This window comes from Chrysemys picta, chromosome 3, assembly GCF_011386835.1.
Source record: "Chrysemys picta bellii isolate R12L10 chromosome 3, ASM1138683v2, whole genome shotgun sequence".
Lineage (NCBI taxonomy): Eukaryota > Metazoa > Chordata > Testudines > Emydidae > Chrysemys > Chrysemys picta.
The window spans coordinates 200,826,660-200,848,587 of record NC_088793.1 but is presented as its reverse complement, the minus strand read 5'-3'; the positions used below and the strand labels follow the sequence as shown (position 1 = coordinate 200,848,587).

The window sequence follows — 21,928 nt, the reverse complement described above, 5'->3', positions numbered from 1 at the left end:
ATTATTCACAGCTCACAAGGAATGAGATCAGGTTTCCTTTCATCGGGCCAATCGTCAGGACAGGTTGAGAAGAGAAGGAAGCCCTGAGAGCTATTTGAAAGGTAGGCAGGGGTTAGTTAAAAGCTAGGGAGGGACACAGTGTATATATATACACACCTTTCTACTGTATCTTTCACTCCATGCATCTGATGAAGTGGGTTTTAGCCTACGAAAGCTTATGCTCAAATAAATTTGTTAGTCTCTAAGGTGCCACAAGGACTCCTTGTTCTTTTAGCTTTAATTTACTATCCCAAGCTTCTGTGACGCTGATGAAATGCACAAAGCAAGGGGGGAAGGAATCAAAGGAGGAAAGAGGTGAAGAGCATTAGAACAGTGGCTCTCAACCTTTCCAGACGACTGTCCCCCTTTCAGGAGTCGGATTTGTCTTGCGTACCCCCAAATTTTGCCTCACTTAAAAACTACTTGCTTACAAAATCGGACATAAAAATACAAAAGTGTCCCAGCCACCCTATTACTGAAAAATTGCTGTTTCTCATTTTTACCATAATAATTATAAAATAAATCAATTGGAATATAAATATTGTACTTACATTTCAGTGTATAGTGTATCAGAGCAGCATGAACATGTCATTGTCTGTATGAAATTTTAGTTTGTGCTGACTTCACTAGTGCTTTTTATGTAGCCTATTGTAAAACTAGGCAAATATCTAGATGAGCTGATGTACCCCCTGGATGACCTCTGTGGACCCCCAGGGGTACATGTACCCCTGGTTGAGAACCCACTGCCTAAGAACATTATCAGTTGATACAGTATTAAAAAAAAAACAGCCAGAAGATGCAAAACAGTTACACGAGTCTCCATCCCAGAGCAGAAATGGGTGTCTGTCAATGTCAGATAGCAAGAAAAGTTATTATTGGTCACCTCAACGTCCCTCGATTATTTCCCCCTGTGGAACTGCGAGCCTCTGGAAACAAGCATTTCATGGAAAATGGTACAGCATGGTCAGTGATCTCATGCACTTTTGTCCCTATGTGGCTGACACCCTATGCATTGGCTGTCTATAATATGTTATTTCCTTATGGCTATGCTATCTTACTCCCTTCGCACCCAGTCGGGGGAGTTAGGGAGTCCCAGGTAAGTCTTTCATTCCCTGGCATGGGCTAACTGCATCATCGTTGGTGACCTTGTGGGGAAAAAACTCTCCACCGGGCTTACTCTAGATGCAAATCACAAGATTACTCTGTTGGATTAGCTGAATTAGTTTGACAGTTTAATTTTTGTCAACTCAATGGCTGCATTAAGTGACAAATGAGTAGACAGGTGATCAGTGAATATCCTAGCAGGTGAGCGATTATGTGACAATTAACTGGGTACGCCCCGTGCACATTTTGAGAGGAGTGGCATGTAAATGCATTGGATTGTAAAATGCTTCTTTGATTTTTCAGGCAATGGGGAGAAGTTTGAGTAGCAGGGGGGTGGGAAGGAAATGGGCAGAGCCTTGGTTTCCTTCACCCTCTCCCACTTAAAAGCAATGGCCCAGTGCAGAGGGGAAAGTCACCTGCTACTGATCTGTACCAGCAACAAGATTACTTCCTTCCTGGAGCAAGTGGGGCGGGATGGAATGAATTGAAATGCTCCGTTTGTTGCATGGACTGCTTACGCACAGCCACGCACTCCCTCTTAGGCAGGGCTGATGGGTAAATTACACTCTACTCCTTGAATGAGTCTGGCAGAATCCGTCTGACCATCCCAGCCCCTGTATTGGGCCCCATCCATTCCAACGCCTGGAAATAACATCGTTGCAGAGCACACCATTCTGGTTCTTTATAAGGGCCAGATTCCCAAAATGGATGCCATGAAACGGTATTCCAGAACAGGTACCAGAAGAGTCATGTATTGCCTCGCAATAAAGCCGAATATCATGTGCTTAGACAGTAAGCAACTCAGGACAGGGAGTCTTTGTACAGCACCTAGCACCGTGGGGTCCTGGTCCCTCCCTGCCTCACCCCCTCCTCCCCGTGATATCACAATATAAGTAACAAATAGGCATGTGGTGACGTTAACGCTGGGCTGTCTGTCAAGTCACACTTACTGCGAGCAACAGGCTGAGTTCCGAAAGACAACAGTAAAGATCGAGCCATTGTTACGACCAGCCACAAGAGGGCGTGCGTTAGTAGGTATTGGTGCATTGTGAGACACAAGGAGGGAGGGCTGGGTGCTTTTGGCATGCAGTGACAAGACACACATCAGTATTTTGCTAATGCACACACAGGGATGGCTGCTTGCTATTAGATTGTGGCGCCTGAATTTTAACTAAAGAACACTAAGTAAAAGCTGCCCGGCTCCCACTGCTGAGTCCAGCCACCCAGGCTGCACTAGAGTCATGGATTCCCTTTGAAGCACCACGTCTATTATTATTCATATGAGCGTACCTTCTAAATGCTCCAGTGTGCTAGGCCAATGGTTCTCAAACTTTTGTACTGGTGACCCCTTTCAAATAGCAAGCCTCTGAGTGCGACCACCCCCCCCTTATACATTAAAAACACCCTTATAATGCTGGAGGCAAATCGGGGTTGGGGTGGAGGCTGACTCCTTGCGACCCCCACATGTAATAACCTCACGACCCCCTGAGGGGTCCCAACCCCCGGTTTGAGAAGCCCTGTGCTAGGCATTATAAAACCATAATAAGGGAGGGTCCCTATCCTGAAAACTTACAATCACAACAAGTTTTATAGAGGGGAAATTGAGACACAGAAAGATGAAGTGACTTTTCCAAGTCACACAGGCAGAGTCTGCAGTGGAGCCAGGAATTAAACCCAGATTCCCTGCATGTCCATGCAGTGTCTTACCCATGAGACCATCCTCCTTCTCCAGGAAAGCGCTCCCCTGGGAAGAGAAATATGTTACCTTTTCTTTTCTTCAAGAGATTGTGCTCAGGAATAGGTAAATAAGTAGCAGTGTGATTTAACTATGCGAGCATTATTTGTGTTCTTGAACCGCGTGGGAGCCTTAGTCATGGACCATGACCCCAGGGTGCGAGGGGCTGTACAAACACAGAACAAAAAGATGACTCCTGCCCCATAGAGTTTACAATCTATCCTTTTTCTCATCCATTACATTCACATAAGACATGGCCCTCAGCCTTGTGCCTAGCAACCCACTAAATAAGGAATTACCACTCCCATCAAGAACTCCCCCTGTCCTATCTGATTGTTGTGTTTTGGTGAAGGATAGGTTGAGGGTTGCAAGGAAGGGAACATTGCTTCCCCCCTCCCTCCCTCCCTCCCGCATCATCCTCTCCATTCCGGCACTTACAACCTAGAATTCACGGAGACTTCCTATATGAAGCCATAGGTCCAGTTTCTGTTCTGGCCTGAGCAGACACTAGAAGATTGGTGTGAACTGTGTGTTCTACTGCCACCAAATAACACTTACTCCTTGCCTTACTGCAACTGGTCTCCTCTGACGCTCCGAGTGCTTTTTCCCAGTGCTTATAAAACAGGGCAGAAAATGTAAATCCCTCTAAAACCTTTGCTCACTTTTCCAGGCAAACTTAAAATAAAACCTTATGGTTCTGGCAGTTTTAATGGTGAAATCTCTGTAACTTGAAGTCTTTAACCCATGATTTGAGGTAACTCAGCCAGAGGTTAGGGGTCTATTACAGGAGTGGGTGGGTGAGGTTCTGTGGCCGGCAATGTGCAGGAGGTCAGACTAGATGACACAATGGTCCCTTCTGACCTTAAAGTCTATGAAAGGTTTTCCACCTCCCAACCTTCTACTTTCAGGTTTTGGCCGTGCTTTATTCTGTCAGGCTCAGATCTATAGGTGCTGGAAGTTGGGGTGCTGGGGGGGGCTGCAGAATCCCCTGGCCTGAAGTGGTTTCCATTATATACAGGGCTTACAGTTTGAGTCAATGGCTCTCAACCCCATTTCTATTCACATTGTTCCAGCACCCCTACTCAGATTCCCCAGCTGGTGTAAACCAATGTAGCTCTGTTGAAGGACACCACTGAGGATCAAGCTGTAGGTGCCAAAATACCACAACTCTCACCAGGAACAGACGCAGACGTACCAAAATCCCTTTTTAAAAAAAAAGACAGTTTTCATGAGATTTCCAGCCTAAATTTGCAGAATCAGGAGGCTTGGTTGTTGTTTATAAACATCCACAGATTAGGAGAATAACCAATAAAACAACCTCAGTTCCCAGCCCTTTGAACCTCTACTATCACTAATATATGGCTCCTAAAATATTCTTTTTTGTTTCCTTTTTTTGATACTTCTCCCCTTCAAACGTTTTCACGGAGCAAGTTCTAGACAGATGTTGGACCAATGCTCATGTTTCAGCAGCGGTTTTACAAGGTCACCCATTCTGATGAAATAAAGAAAAGACACATTTGGTTCCTCCAGCCCTGGACCAATAGCATTTCCTGGACATATATTCAAGATCGTGTACATTTTTTTTAATAATCATCTATTGAGCATTCACTTTTTTTTTCAAGCTAACGTAGCCTGCGTAACCATGTGCTGTGATCAGCTGTTATAAACGGTCAGTCGTTGGGATGGAAAACCACCAGGGTGCATGTAAGTGATGCAGGAAGTAACTTTTGTGATTTCAGTGGCTGTGATGGTCACTTGTAATCACTTAACATCTATCGTTCTGTAGTTAATAAACGTATCTTATTGTTTTATCTTCACCAGTGTGTTTGGATTAGAATGTGGGGAAAACTCCCTTGGGAATAGCAAGGCTGGCGCATACATGATTTCCTTTGATGAAATGATGGACTGTCTATGAGTGTGCATTGTTCTGTAGTGTGCTGGACAGTACAAGACGCACGTTGCTGGGGGAAGATCCGGGGCTGGGAATTAGCGGGTGTGGGCCTGTATGTAATTCATGAGTGACTGGTCAGAGTGCTCACGTATTTAGCTGGGAGTGAATTTGCATGCTGAAGTCAGTGTGAGCAGGCCAAGAGGCATTCCAGGGTAGAGATTTTAGGGGACACAGCTGTTCAAATAGTCCAGATTGTACCCTGGGGACTGTCACAGTGGCTTTCTTCCTTTAAGAAAAGATGGAGAGGGGGGAGAGAAAAGAAATTCCTTAAATTCCTCCTCCCTCCTTTTTTTTAATTTTTACATTTGAATTCCATTGAAATTTCAAAACTTGAAAAATTTCAATCAGTTCTAAATTTGATTTATAACAAGGGGGGGGCGGAAATCACTGGCATTTCCCCCTATTTGATTTCAAATTTCAAGTATTTGAAATCTCATTGAAATATTTAAATATAATACATTTTAACCAGCTCTCCTTTGTTCCCTCTGAGTCAGTGCTAGTTAGTGTCCCAGCTCTGTGCTGCTAGATAAACATACTGTGAAATCAAGCTTCTTATCCCAGGCACATTCTAACTCATTCTGCTACCTTACTTCCCTCTACAGCTCTGCACTTCCTGTCCTAAACTGTCGCGGCTGGTGCTGTGCACGGTTCAGCAGTTACCCAGAGGAAACGTATTAGATCTCACAGGCTGTTTTGAATTGAATCTATTAATTTTTTTGTAAAGCACTTGGAGATCCTTAGATGACAGACATCACAGAAATGCAGCCAGTATATCCTCATTAAAAACCTATAAACCTCTTGGGGAAAGACCGGTGGAAATTTCCATAGATTTATTCAAACAAGCCATGTAATAGTGGGTACATCCACCCGCTTCTCTGGAGATCCCTCTGGAGTAGAAACAAGAAAATATTTCATTCACCCTTTGCTATCGATGGGGTGATAGCATGATGCACGTGTTCATAGTAGATTCTTTAGTCTCCCAGTGCAGTGTGGTGGAATTCCTACATGTGCTCTACACAGTATGGGATTATCCTCCATCAGCAGGCACTCGGTGCTGAGAATTTACACCTGACAGGCTTAAGGAAGATGCTGACCAGAGTAAGTGAGCGCAAGCCATAAATCACCCCCAGTTCAAACACACCTCTTGGAGAGGAAGATGCCAAATGAGGTGACTTGTTGCTACTCAGTGAAGTACTTTGGCTTTCCAGAGGCAATGTTCCTCTTTGTTCCTTTGAACTTCTGTATAAAATACTAAACATTCCTAGCTTTTTTTTTAACTGAATATAAATACCTGCTTGAACCTGAATGCATTCTCAATCTTCCCCAATATATATGTCCAGTCATTTGAATGACCTTAATACCTAGCCACAAGGCAATGATCATTTGCTGTGTCTTTGGTAAACAAGCAGTCATTGTTCCATGTACGTGTCCCTGTTAATGTCTCTTGTTCCAAATGCCTTTGGAAAGTCCACGGCAGAGTGTGTCACAACAGGTTATCAGAGATTTGATTCCCCCCCCCCTCCGCTCTTCATTTAAAATGCTGAAAGAAGAGATTTCAGATTGATTTCTTGAGTGCCATCAAGCCAAAGACACCCTGACCTTGTCCTAAAATCCATTCTCTGTTCACCCCGATTGGTAATTAGAAAACTTTAGGAGTGAATTTAATCACCAGGCAGCACAGCCTTGGAAGGACATGAGATAAAAACAAATGCAAGGTGAGCAAGGTCATATTCTGTAGGGATGATGTGCTTGGACATCCCAAAATCTTCTCGGACCTTAAAAATCTCATCTTTACAACAATCACCACCATGTTATCCCACGGCTCTACTGTTAGCAATAAAGTCCTGACATTAGAATGTGAACCTTGGCTCTTATTGCAATACGGACTCGTGTTCTTGATCGGTGTTAACAATCACTGAAAAATCAACGAATACAAGAAAGTTACTATGACTAGCATAAAAACTGGTCTCTTGTGGACATTTATACGCTAGGTGAACTGATTATATGTCAAGAGCATTTGAAGTTACTCAAACTTCTCATTGCCTAAAAGCTAAAACAAGCATTTTATAATCCATTATACATGCTTGCCACTCCTCCGAAGCATACATGGTACATACCAAATTAGCTGTGTCACATCCCAAAGTAATTGCTCTCTTGCTAGGACATTCACTGATAACCATTCTAATAATTTGTCACTTAATGCAGCCATGGAGTTGACCAAAAAAAACCCTAATCCAACAAAGTAATTCACATTTAAAGGCACCGAAACTATTTCCTGCATGTACCTAAATAATTGCATCATGTACCAAAACAGCAATCTGTGCATTTCCCATGCACTTTCCAAGTGCTGATTCAGTCTCAATTTTGTGCTGTTACTTTGCAGTTTAAAAAACCTGAATTTTAAAGCCAGTCAGTCCAGACTCCTTTGTCTTCAAGGTATAAGTGACATCTGGACTTTTAGGGTAGGGTTTTCAGAAGTATTGGCCTAATTCTGCCTCTGTTGAAGGCGATGGGAGGTTTAGGGGTTTCATAAGTAAAGTTCAACATTAATGAATCTTTGCAACACTGACTTTGTGAGCTAAAGAAGTAGGATTCCCTTTTTTCCCCCCGACCGTAATGGGTGGTTTACTGAAGCACAACCCATAATTTGCTCCCATGAAAGCTGTGGCAGAATCAGGAGCAGATCCCAATACTACCATCCGTCCTTATTCAGCCTTGTGGCAGAAACATGAAGGATATTGACTGGAGATAGTACTCACCCAACCACACATGACAACCCAAAGTACAGTGAAAGCTTTAAATATGTACAATACAATTGTGCTATTTGCACATCCCTTCTCAACATGTCACCATGGGCCTCTGGCCTGATAAATACTGAGTCACAACGTGAGAGCATTTGCTTGGAAAATTAAAATCTATTATCATATTTGGCTAGGGTGACCAAACAGCAAGTGTGAAAAATTGGGACAGGGGTTGGGGGATAATAGGTGCCTATATAAGAAAAAGACCCCAAAATCGGGACTGTCCCTATAAAATCAGGACATCTGGTCACCCTATATTTGGCAGCCTTCTCCAGAGGCTTCAAAACACAATGGGGCAGAACCTTAGCTGAGGTAGGTTTCAGAGTAACAGCCGTGTTAGTCTGTATCCGCAAAAAGAACAGGAGTACTTGTGGCACCTTAGAGACTAACAAATTTATTAGAGCATAAGCTTTTGTGGACTACAGCCCACTTCTTCGGATGGTAAGACAACTCCCACCTGTTCATGCTCTCTGTATGTGTGTATATATATCTCCTCAATATATATTCCACTCTATATGCATCCGAAGAAGTGGGCTGTAGTCCACGAAAGCTTATGCTCTAATAAATTTGTTAGTCTCTAAGATGCCACAAGTACTCCTGTTCTTTTAGCTGAGGTAAATTGTCAACGCTGTGTAACACGCGCTCTTCAGAATCATTCCAGAATCCCGCAGAAAAACATCATTGCGGTGAAGCTCAGGTTACAGACACTCATCCATGTTTCGAGTGCACGTTACCTTTCAGAAACATTAGCGTTTTAAAATACTTACACACACTAGAAATCCAGGAATGCAGTTAAGGTTGCACTTCTCAAACAAAGCACCCAAACTACATTAACTTTGTACCCGTAGAAATGCCAACCTACTACCTTTCCTGATACTATGCATAGATAAGGGCAGTGGTTCTCAAACTTTTGTACTGGTGACCCCTTTCACACAGCAAGCCTCTGAGTGCGACCCCCCCCCTTATAAATTAAAAACACTTTTAATATATTTAACACCATTATAAATGCTGGAGGCAAAGTGGGGTTTGGGGTGGAGGCTGACAGGTCACAACCCCCTCATGTAAGAACCTTCTGACCCCCTCAGGGGTCCCGACTCCCAGTTTGAGAACCCCTGGATAAGGGAATGGGAGTATCGCATATTCTCAAGGTGCCTCTATAAGTTCTAACAATTACATATATATTAGCACCCAACCAGTGAAAAACCCTTTGATTTTACAGTGTCACAGGAGCAGGTAAGCACCTGACAGTCACCTAAATGGAGAATGAGCATTCAAATAGAAACGACTTTGTTAGCTGCACATATTAAATATAATATGGTAGGATGGCCTAGTGGCTAGAGCATTGGCCTATGACTCAGAAGATGTGAGTGCTATTCCCAGCTCTGCCACTGATCTGCTAGGTGACCTTGGGCAAGTCATTTCACCTTGCTGTGTGTCTCAGTTTCCCCAGGTGGACAAGGATTACTACCTTTCTTTGTAAAGTGCTTTGAGGTCTAGTGTTGAATAGCACCATAACAAAGCCAGTTTTTCTTAGTATTAAACCACAACTGCTGTTTTGGATTTTTCCAATAATAATTCCCAACAGTAAAGACTCCTCCTTATAAAAAGTAACACTGAAAAAATATACTGGGCCTGCTTCCACTCCCAGAGAAGTCAATGGCAGAAGTCCCATTGACCTCAGTGGGAATGCGCATTGTTAATGGGTGTTTGCATTTCATCCTTTCTAAAAGTTGATATAATGGTATTTACTCATCCAAGGTAATTAATCCCATATAATGCAGAATATTTGTCACATATGAATAGGCCAATAAACACTTGCTAAGGAAAAAACTGAGCAGTTAATTGAGTGAGCCTTTTGGCTGAACATCCAAAGGGGACTTACGATTAAAAATAATTAGTTTTCAAGTAATAGAGATAAACTATCTGCATTGTCCTATGATGTAACAGGCAGGGTCACACCCGTTATGTCTTCCATAGGCATCAGTTATACTCTATATGTTGTAGTGATAACCCATCAAGGGACAAGATGTTAATGAAATCCTTGTTTCTTGTTATATTAAATGGCTAAGTGTGGTCCAAAAATTTCACATCAAGTTATGGCTGGCTTTCTCCGGTTATAACCACCACCATTAACATCTTTTTAACCTTTCATTAAAGATACAGAAAAAGAAGGAAAAAACTGTTTCAGCATTAGAAATACAAAATATTAAGAGTAAGGTTTTCATTTTAGCCATATCCCTTATTCTCTTCCCTTTAGCTGCACAGAGTTATTTATTGGGAATGTCCCTCTGTCTTTTAGACAGTATAAAAGATGGTAGTAACTGGCCTTTTTTGGAGAAATGTTAGTTTAGATGGTCTGGTGCCGTCGTTGAAGTCTGATCCTGTTTTCTTTAAGACAAAATATGACACACACACGCTCAAGAAGAGAAAAGAAAAGAAAACAGCAAAGATAGAAAAGCAGTTCAGTGGTATAGCTCAGTAGTAGGAAGGGATAGCTCAGTGGTTTGAGCATTGGCCTGCTAAACCCAGGGTTGTGAGTTTAATCCTTGAGGGGGGCATTTAGAGATCTGGGGCAAAAATCAGTACTTGGTCCTGCTAGTGAAGGCAGGGGGCTGGACTCGATGGGTCCCTTCCAGTTCTAGGAGATAGGATATCTCCATTAATTTATTTATTTTTTTTAGCTTTTGTCTCTGGTGCTGGTGCATTTTCCAGACCGCTGAATTTTCTAGCATAGACCAGGCCTGAGAAAGGCCTCCATCCAACAGAACTAGTCTGGTCCTCTGACTGCCCACCAGTAATGGCTGGCCTTAGTAGAGATGTCTAGCATGCAACCTAGCCACTCAGACTGTGCACTAGGTATTATGGTTTGTCCCTGGGTGGACCAATAGGACACAGCTTTGATTCAGCAGCCCTGCAAGAATGCACGGCATTGGCAGTCTGAATAACTGAGTGGAGGAGCAGTGATTCACTATTTTGAGATATGATATAAATCCCCTTGAATTTCATCCTCGCAAAGAGAATCTGACAAAGGTTGAAACTGGTCTAAAGATTGTTACCTGCTGCTGCTAGTACATTTGTCTGAGTCAATAAACATGAGTGTCAGTTACCTTGGGTTGCAAATTTGCTGGAGTGCAATCTGGTTTTGAAGTTTTCCCACATCTCTAATTTGCCCCCCGGAAAAAATGGGGAGGCTGAAACATACCCTGATCGCAGATGTGTGAAGACGAGTGTAAAAATTAAAATCTCAATTGGCAGATTAAATATTGCTTATAACAGGTCTGCTCCAAAGCACACTGAAGTCAATAGGAGTCTTTCTACAGACTTCAGTGGAAAATCGATCTGGCTCCCAGTAAGAGCTGGTCAAAAAAAAAAAAAAAAACAACAATTTTGCCAAAAATACTTTCCATCTTTGGATGGAAAATATTTTTGTTTTTTGTTATTAAATGAAATTTTCAAGAAATTCCATGTTCACAAAAAAATGTTACTGAAAAACTAATTTATTTTCTCTTTTCAAAGAAAAATGTCGATGAAAGTGAACCATTTTTCATTTCCGTTTTTTTTTTTTTTTTTGCAGGGAAAAAAATTATTCCCCAACCGGTTCTACTCCTACTAAAGACTTTCAACATATTAAAGAGTGACTGTCTTTTTCCTACCTTGAAAATGCTGCTACATTATCTGCTAATGTTTGTTGATTGTCTGCTCCTGATCGGTAATAGTCGTACACTGCTTTTGGAAGAACTCTCTTGGCGTATTGTTCAAAATCACCAACACAGACTGGTTTTCCAGACATTTTGCAGACCCCGCAGAATAAGTCTCTTCTCACATCCCACTCTTTTTAAGCTCTATTTTTCAGCCTGTAAATAATTAATGTGGGACTTTTCCAAAGTTCAAGTATCTGAATCAATTGAATTGACTTTTAAAGATGTGCAAACAATCCTGGCATGAATCTGGACGTTCTCTTTGGACTTTGCCATTCTATTCTGATTCACAGTTTGAGGTATGTGCTCAGCGGGTTCAGGGCAGATCCTGGATGTAAAGCTCTACAATGTGGGGAAAAGGAGAAACAAGAAATACAAATGAATAAATAAGCAAACATATTGGCACTATAGGGATGTATGAATTAAAGCTTAACCTAGGCTAGTACCTCAGGTCAGGGACTGTGTCTGTGTGTGTCTTGTTCAGACCTCTAGATCTTGTCAGTGCTAAAGACTAAAAAATTCTGATCTAACACCCACAAAGGTAGAGGATATCTCGGATGTCTACAGTTAAGGCCCCTACTCAGGAGATCTGGCTTCAATTCCCAGTTCTACCCCAGATTCCTTGTCCTTGGGTAAGTGACTTTCTCCCCGTGGCTCAGTTCCCCCTCTGTAAAATGGGATAATAATCCTTCCTCTCTCCCACCCTGTCTTGTCCACTCAGCCAGTAAGAGACAATACCTGCCCCAAAGCACTTACTGGGTGTTTGTACGGCACCAAGCACAGCAGAGTCCACTTCTATAATGTAAATAAATCCCACCTCTACTGACCACCCGTAACATGAAAAACTGGCCTCTCACTGCTTCATTGATCAACACCTAGATCAATGGTGCTGTGCTTCCTCTTTTCCCCTGCAGGAGGCGCTGTGGGCAGCAGAAGCCTCTGCCCATTCCTCCACTGCAGACACAAGCTTAGCGGGTGGGGGCCAGCCCTGTAAGAACCCCAGTGGGAAGAAGGCTAAATGCCCCAGCAAAAGGAGAGGTTGTTGAGGGAATCAGAACAGTGAGTGGAAGGTTGTTGGGTTTTTTGGGGGGGGGGAGGAGGGGGAGATAGAGGGTGATCTTGGTTCTCTCACTAGCTCCCCTCCCCCACCCCATCAATTCCTGGTTGTGTCTTCCCTCCCCCCATACCCAAACTCCTGTTCACCCATATTATTAAGACCTCACCAACCCCAGTTCATTTGCCTGTCCGGCCCTTAGCCTTAAATCTCTCTCCATACTGGGAGGAGCAGTGCATGATGGGATTAGTGGTTTCTATATGGTTGCAGTCCCAAAATAAAGATGCATAGGTTAGGCAGGATTCTACTTTTTGCTTTTATGCATTTTAACAGATAACATTTGAATTTATTTTTGAACTAAACCTAAAGACATTGTCTACAAGTAATGATTTGCAAAGTCTTTTTGAAACTGTGTAATCAACTGAGATTTATGCCTTAGCTGGAAATAAAATGAACTCACCTAATAGCTATTATTTATCTAAAATGTAATAACTGTAAAACAAGTCAAGATTTAGAAATTAAATCATAGTACTTTGACTATATAACATTAATTTCTTCTTACCAGCTTGCCAGAGAGAATTGTAACTTACAAGCACAATGTATCTTACGTTTTCAAATTTCTTGCTCTGTAGGTGTCAATTATTAATGATGCAGATGTTTTCCATTGCTGTTTGGGGTAGAGCAGGGGTTCTCAAACTGGGGGTCGGGACCCCTCCGGGGGTCGTGAAGTTATTACATGGGGCGGGTCACGAGCTGTCAGCCTCTACCCCAAACCCTGCTTTGCCTCCAGCATTTATAATAGTATTAAATATATTTAAAAGTGTTTTTAATGTATAAGGGGGGGTTGCACTCAGAGGCTTGCTATGTGAAAGGGCTCACCAGTACAAAAGTTTGAGAACCACTAGGGTAGAGGGAGAAATCTAGAATTTAATTAAAATCTAATCCTTCCAAGCCATAGGATGAGGTTCAGTAGAACTTTGAAGGTTACCTACAAGCTCTGTAGGTCACATTTAGGTCACCACAGGTCAACACAGAGCCTGATTTCTCACCCCATGACTCCACTATTGAAGTTATACCCGCTTCAAACTGGAGTAACGCGCTGATGAATCAGGCTCCACTAGCTACTTGTGATGTGCTATCCAATCAGGAATTGCATGTAATCAAAAAACAAAGCCATCCACCAGTCCCCCGACCATTTGCATTTTAGAGTGGCTTATATTTCTTTAATGAGGCTGCAGAGTAAATAAACAAACAAAAACTGAATCACAATACATCCTAGTGCCCTGTAACACGATACAGATTCTATTTTTTAAAACAGTGCCTGTGTCTTGTTTTAAAGGTACATCGCTGTTTTATGAATACACTGTCCAGAGTATAAGATCCAATGATGAGTGAGAAAAACACTTACAATTCAGTGGGGATTTTCTAACATCTTTTGAGAAACACCTTAGGGATTCGAACAGGACGGGTAGTGCTGGCCATACGGTCAGCCTTGGGAAACATTTAAAGAAAACTACAGCACTTAGAGAGAAAGCTGTATGTCTCTAATTGCTTTTCCCATATGAAGGGAAGATTAGTCTAAGAGGCTTGCAAGAGAGAGGTTTATGCTTCTTATGGGTATTCATCTGCTGAGAACTTTCATGAGAGGAATTACTGGAGATGAATATTAACGTAGGTGTAATTATACCAGGAGATATTTTATCTAAGGAATGCAGGTCACACATCCATGTCAATTTCAAGTAAAATCCAGAATGGTTTAATTGACCTCTCTCACCCCTCGTGATACAAAATTGGGGCTGTATCCTACTTTTATTATTTCAGAAGCATACAGTCTATGCTAAACAGGCTACCTATTCCAATGCACACCAGAAAACAAATACTGTGTGATAGCCGGACATTTTAATACAGGCAGCTGCATTCAAAGCTACTTCGTACGTCCTTTTATAATCTTGATCATTTGCACAAAAACTGCTGAAGGTAGCTTAGCTCAGGGGTGGCCAACCTGAGCCTGAGAAGGAGCCAGAATTTATCAGTGTACATTGCCAAAGAACCACAGTAATACATCAGCCACCCCCCATCAGCTCCCCTCCTCCCGCTCCCAGCACGTCCCACCCACCGGCAGCCTCGCCGATCAGCCTCCCCCTCCCTCCCCCGGCAGCCTCCCCCTCCCTCCCCACATCTCCCGATCAGCTGCTTCGTGGTGTGCAGGAGGCTCTGGGGGTGAGGGGGGAGGAGAGAGGGCACAGCAGGCTCAGGGGAGGGGGCGGGAAGTGGTGGAGTGGGGGCAGGGCATATGGCAGAGCCAGGGGTTGAGCAGTGAGCACCTCCCGGCACATTGGAAAGTTGGCGCCTGTAGCTCCAGCCCCGGAGTCGGTGCCTCTATAAGGAGCCGCATATTAACTTCTGAAGAGACGTGTGTGGCTCCGGAGCCACAGGTTGGCCACCCCTGGCTTAGCTGCTTCGCTCTTCCCAAGCGGTTCATGCCACCTCCCTCATCCACTACTTCAGTTCATTAGTCACACTCACATAAATGAGATGGGCTTTATGTCACTAAGTAGTTATTTGGTGCACAAGCCAATGCTTTCTCTCCCATACTACGGCGCGCGCGCGCACACACACACACACACACTCTCTCTCCCCCCTCAGTCCAGACTGGCTAAGAAGGTAAACCCAGGACCAAATTCTGGCTGCTCTCTGCACAGCGCCATATGCCACAAAATCCTCAAGGAACGGGAGAGACCTTCCACCTCAGTTTCAACCCCCTCCCAAAGCGAGTGGGAAAGCTGTTCCACAGCTGTGCCATGACAGGCGACCAGGGAAGGACACTCCTGGTTGGAGTCTCAGTCTAAGAAAACGTGGTCCACCCATTCGTATGCATAGGCCACCCTAACCCAGCAATGGTGACTAACTCAAACAGACCATTCATGTTCCTAGCAGAGATAAGGTGGGTAAGGAAGGCCAGTGGGTAGGGCTGGGTCACTACTGGTCACAATCCAGTAGCACGTTGCTATTTCAAAGGTTGCATCTGCAATATCCACGCATTTCCATTATGGAGCTACTTCCCTGATAGGCCGGAATTTGTCCCATGTTTTTGATGTAGATGTAATTTATACATCTTTGGCTTGGTCTACACTGGGGGGGGGGGAGGAAATCGATCTAAGATACGCAACTTCAGCTACGAGAATAGCATAGCTGAAGTCGACATATCTTAGATCAACTTACCTGGGGTCCACACGGCGCGGGATCGATGGCAACGGCTCCCCCGTCGACTCTGCTTCCACCTCTCGCCCTGATGGAGTTCCAGAGTCGACGGGGAGCGCATTCGGGGATCGATTTATCGCATCTAGACGAGACGCGATAAATCAATCCCCGATAGATCGATCGCTACCTGCCGATCCAGCGGGTAGTGTGGACATACCCTTTATGTACATCTTTTGATTATAGATGAACATTCAGCAAGCAGAAAAGAATGGCTACATTTTTTCCACATTCATTTTCATAGCAAATAATTCGCTCTGCTATACTGCGAAAAGATATGCCATAATCCAAGCAAATTGCCTTGAAGGTGGAATGAAATGCTTTTTTAAAATGTACTAACTGTATAATTGCCCTTGGTGCTCCTTCTCTCTCCCCAGCAGCACTGCTTTCACTGATTTAGATGTTAGAGATGTCACTCACACCACCTACAGAGCACGCCGCAAGGCACCACTGTTTAAACACGCCCTTCCCCAAACAGCAATGCTGTAATGATGTCAGGCCCAGAAGGTATCAAGTACCTGTGCCCTATGGCTGTAAGGAACTGGCTTAGAAGAAGAGGTCCAACTAATTTCAGAAGGAGTTTGATATATTGTGAATGTTGGACAGCACACTCAGACTACCACACGTGAATGCCATAGACATGCTTCTGAATAGCATTGTTGGGCACTACCAGGCCGGGATGGAGCTAGGATGAGATGAGCAGCTTTTTCAGTGACATCACCTCCTAGCTTAGGGTGGCAATTGCCCTCTACACATAGGGGCTCATTTTATGTCTTGCGTTGGGAAAGCAGCAGGCGAGATCATACATCGGTGTCCCAGGTGCCATGGGCAGCTCAGTACTGATCCGTATCGGATTGTCATGTACCCCATCAAGACGGGTCTGCTTCACCTACTGGGACCAACCCAAGACCATCAAGTAGAGAGTGGGGCAGCTCAAGCCAGCGAGGCAGGATACATTTATGTTGCCCAGCAAAGGTGCTTTGCAGTGAGCTTTCTGCATTGGCTGTGAAAACATTATCCCATCCCGCTTTTCAGAGCATGAGAACAGGGGGGTTATGAGTCTGCCCATCCACACTCCTTATTCTTAAGCAGCACAGCTGTCCTCTTAGGCTACCGATGAGATGCATAAAGTGTGTGGTTACTGTTGCCTGATCATTTCTGACCCGGGGGAACCTCCAAATTTATTACAAAGCACGTCAAAAACGGGTCTGATCATTTGGCCTCTTGCAGGTACAGCTCAGTACACTGAACACCCTCCTCGCTGCATCTGACAAAGATATATATGCTAGTTCTGACACGGCTTCCTTACAAGTAATTGGCTCCTTTATTTTAATGAACCTATGCAATTGCTGTCCTGCAGGATGAACGTCTCCTTCTGTCTGCTTAATGAGACCCTCCGCGGTCTGAGCTGTCACCTTGGGGAAAGACAATGGCATTTTGAAGCACGGCAAAGAGCTCGCTGGAATGACTAGGGCAAAGATAGCTGATCAAAGTCAAAGCGCAATCCAATTGAAACATTCAAATGTAATTGGAAAGGGGTGAAGGGATAGAAATCAAGGCAATGTTAACATCCTATTCTGTAGCTACCACTGCTTCTCATTTGCTCCCCTGGCAGACACTGGAGAGTTACCATGGTAGTGACACCGCAGTGAAAGATTAGCCAGGCTGTCCACAGAACCCTGCCCTTTCCCAGGATTAGAGAGACAATGAAGACAGAAATCATACGCTCTTTTAAAAAAATCTTTATCTGTGTTACAAGCACCTTCTGTGATTAAAATGGAGAGGGTGTTCTAGTCAGGTTCCTACAGAGGGCTCTTGATCACTGAATCAGAGTGATATTAACCCTAGTTTTCCGCATTTATGCTCTTTGTTTACTTTTCACTCACCTTGGCTATGAAGTCAGACAGGCCTGGTTCCTTTAGAGCATATAATGCTTTTACAACAGTATAGTAGCTGAGTTATACCCTACGTTCTAGCACTTTTCGGCAGAAGCTGAACTTTTCTTTTTCAAGGCTGATGAAGTATCGCGCCAGGTCCCCTGCGAAGCTGGCTTCCCAAAGCAAGGTCTGATCCACACAGCCAAGCAGCTGAGTCTGGCAGTAGCTCTCAACCTTGGAAGTGGCCAAATTAGGTTAGAGCATGGTTTAGTTCAGCCCGCGTGGATGGGGTGAAGCACCAAATTGGGCACACTAGTGATAGCACCTGCTGGAAGCAGGGGGAGGGAGACAGGGTCAAGAAATTTTGCGAGGTTCGCATCAGAGTCCTCGTCTAAGCAGCCACTTGGGGATGCAGGCTCTGCAGGGGGTGCAGCTGTCACTCCACAGGTCTTGGGGCTCAGGGAACCCACAGTCCTGCAGAGAGTTAACACCTCTGTGCTGCTCCCCATTCTTCCTGAATAGCAGGGCTCCCTGAGGAGCCCTTGTCAGAAGGCAGCTATCCTGTGATTAAACAATCCCCACCCACCAACTCTCACACCCTTCCTCTGATCAGCCTTTAGTGTAGGGGCAGATGTATGCTAGGAGGGGGCCAACCATAGAAAGGTTCCTACTGCTCCCACCCTTGTCAGAGTGCCAGGCAAGTCCATTTTTAAATAGGAAGTCTAGCAAAGGGAGAAGCAGTGTTCTGTATATCACTTCTGGAAAGATAGGACCAATTAGCTCTTTATTTAATGAAGCAAATCAAAGAGGACAAGTTCTATGGACAATCCTGCGATTAAGAGTTAGAATCAGATGGGGTGTTCTTTGATGGTTCACTTGCTTGTTCTCAGATGAACTACCATCTACGGATAAAGTGTAATTGTACTCCGATATTTTGGTAAAATGCCTCAGTGCTTCCTTAAAAGCATTGCAGCAAGTTATTTAGCCAAATTACTTATTTATGTGAAAGCTTTTCTAGGGCCCCATCAGAATGCCTTGCAAACATTAATGAATCTATGCTCAGAAGCATGGAGAGGCAGACAGGTGTGATTATCCCCATATCACAACTGGGCAACTGATACATGGCAGTTAAGTGACTTGCCCAGGTCACACAGTCAGACCACACAGCCAGAGCTGAAAATTGAACCCAACACTCCCACGTCTTATCCACAAAACATCCTTCTTCCGCTGTAAGATAGTCACTATGCCATGTGAAGACATTAAAAAAAAAAAAAGTAATGTTCAATTTCATGATAAGATGGCCACTCCCTACCCCAGCCAAGCAATGCATTCCATATTATTCACCTCTACCCCGATGTAACGTGACCCGATATAACACAAATTTGGATATAACGCGGTAAAGCAGTGCTCTGGGGGGGCGGGGCTGCGCACTCTGGCAGATCAAAGCAAGTTCAATAGAACGCAGTTTCACCTATAACGCGGTAAGATTTTTTTGGCTCCCGAGGACAGAGTTATATCAGGGGTAGAGGTGTAGTTGTCTTTGGAAATTGTCCCTTCCTGGTGAGGGCAAAGGATTATTAAATCTAGTGTTTTACATGCTACAGTATCCAGATATTGATCCATTGTTGCATTTGGATATACATTATTTGCACCAGCACATCAGGCAGGAAGGGGGACTTCTCTACATTTCAATCAGAAAGACATATCTCCTTTTATTTACATAGCTACATGCCTCTCAAGTCTGGCCTGACCTGGCCAGGCCCTTAATAACATTGGCTACCATGTATATCCTCCCTTCCATGCCTATCTAAACAAATCACTTTCCTATATGGATCTTTTTTCTGCCAGACTGTAACAGTGATAAGGCCTGGGTCTGAAAATTCTTCCCCAGCAGCGGCCAGAGTCGCAAACTGAAATTTAAGATAATGACTGAGAGGTGAGGGACTGATGCACAAATTTTACCTTCCCCAGTGGCAACCTATGAGTTGAAGGCAGGTGCGCAGTGCTGGGTTGACAGTGATAGGGGAAAGGGTGGCTTCCTGGCCAGGCACAGTGAACGGTGGATGATAGCAGGGTGGAGTTGATGGGCTCTGAAGAGAGAACATTCAGCCACACACGGTGAGCTCTACCTGGAGACCAGAGGGTGGAAGTGACAAGTGCAGGAAAGGGACTTCTGGCAGAATCTGCAGGACTCTGTCATGAAGACAGGGGGTATTAAAAAAAATGAATGTAGCATTTTCTCCTACTTCTTAACTAGGGTGATTTAGAAAGAAGCTGCATCCATCCCAGGTGTAAGTTTTGCACTCCCGTTACAACGGAGAGATTTGGTCCTGGGAAGCTCTTGTGAAGTGGCAGGGCACAAAATTTGTCAAACTGAAACGCGTAGTCAGAGCACAGGTTCCCCGGGCCACTCCATTTCACACGCTGGTTTGCAAGAGGAACAGCCTTTTGGGATTCTCAGCCAGTGCCTGCCTCAGTCTGTGCATTCTCCACCTCCCTCCTTCCTCCCCAACCCCAAGACTCTGTGGTCCTCTGGAGATCAAGTCTGTGCACCATCATTTGAGAACCTCTGGCCTAGAGCTTTAGCATTCTTCTAGACACCAACAAAAGAATGCGAGAACAGGCTTCATTCTCCATGAAAACAGCCCAGTTTCTTTGCTCACCTTGAACGGCTTACGCCACTCCCCTGCTCCAGCTATATTCACTGCAGAAACTCTGAGGAGATACTCCACATTGGGGGTTAGGTTCCGCAGTTCAACAGAGTTCCTCGCTATTTGGCAGAGCTGATAGCCAAGTGGTTAGGGCATTCGCCTGGGATGTGGGAGACCCGGGTCCCTGTTCCATCCGATTCAGAGCAGGGACTTGAAGCTGGTTCTTCCACATCCCAGGCATGTGCCCCTGCAGCCCAACTACTTATGCTGGGAACCAGGAGCCCCTTGCTTACTTCTCGGGACAGTGCCTATAGTGAGTGTGAAGAACTGGAAAGCCAAGTTAAACACTCAAGATGGGGAAGGAAAGGGAATGAGGCCCTCTTGGAGTTGAAACTTTTGCTGGAGCGAGTCGCAATTTTAATTTCCTCTCCTACTGCCCAGTTCACTAGCTGGGCAGGTGGTTTTGCTGTAGCTCTGTGTTGGAGATCTAGAAAATCCAGGCAGAGAGAAACTGCAATAGTCCACTCACTCCCCATGCCAATGGATTCTGGGTGTGTCATGGAGGAATATACTGGCCCAAGACAAGGAGGTGGGGAGGGAGTGGGATGGCTACTTGCTCTACGAGTGCCACCTGGCAAGTCGTCCTACAAAGTAGCCACTTTCAGGGACCAACACAGCTAAGGAAAACCATGTTCAACTTCCAGGGAAGTACACTCCTCAGACATTGATAAATTGATTACTGACTGATCCATTATAACTCGTTGATTATAACTCAGAAATCAGGATGTTTGCTTTTAATGCGAGATGCATCCTTGTACCATGGCAAAGGTCACCCTGTTATTAAAGTAAACCAGTCTGAGCTGCTTCCAGTAACACTCTACCGAAATGAGCCAGACATTTGTCCATTGACCTTCAGATGATCTCACCTCCTGCCATATTTAAAAGAGCTGGTTAAATAGAGACCCAACTTCAATGATAGCCAATGTCTGATGCTTACCTGGAAGGCAAAAATACACCTAATTGTGCTATATAGTAGGCAAGAGAAAAACCTCCTTACTGACCCTCTGCAGCAGTCAGCCTAGGCCCTGAAGTTTGATCTCCCCTATTATCAGTAGCATAGATTCTAAGCTGGCCAGGAATTTTCTGGCCTAATATTTTTCACAAGAAGGTCTGGTTTCCACAGACACTAAGTCTTCCTTGGGAAAATGTCGGTTTGAATGAAATTTGTTTAGATTTTCCAGCCAAAAATATCCCCTCACCTCTACCTGAGCCACCATGAAGAGACTCACACCTCATTCTAAACTATGCACTAGGCTGCCTGGCATGACTGTACCTCCCATGATGGACTGGCCTCTCTGAGTTGCTAGGATGCATCGTGGGAGGTGTAACATGGCAGAACAGTCCAGCCCTTAGAGGAGAATGGGGGCACGAGGCACCATGGTTCAGGTGGATCCAGACTGAAGTTGAATGGATCCAAAATTAAATGTTTCAAGTTGGGTCGAAAAAACAAAAATGTGATGTTTCAATTTGGGAATCTCATCATGTCTCATTTTGATTGAAATGTTTTGGTGTTTCTGAATCCCGAGTTTCTGAATTTTCTAGAACTTTTTGTTCCACACAAAGTTTTGATATTTTAAGTTTTTGGCCCTATTCAGAACAAATAAATATTGGAATATGAGAATTTCTTCTGGGATGGAAGTTCCATCTTTTGACGTGTTCCAGTAGCTAATAGTCAGAAAATTACCCAGACCATCATAAAA

At 44.2% G+C, this 21,928-nt stretch overlaps 1 protein-coding gene across 1 annotated transcript in view; it reads right to left on the bottom strand.

The window, feature by feature from the left end:
* The window catches only part of HAO1 (hydroxyacid oxidase 1), a 67,063-nt gene that overhangs the window by 43,335 nt on the left and 1,800 nt on the right, over positions 1–21,928 (bottom strand). The window contains exon 2 of the mRNA XM_024110439.3: positions 11,284–11,670. Coding sequence (XP_023966207.1) covers positions 11,284–11,420 — 137 coding nt within the window. The 5' untranslated portion in view covers positions 11,421–11,670. The remainder of the gene's footprint in view (positions 1–11,283; positions 11,671–21,928) is intronic.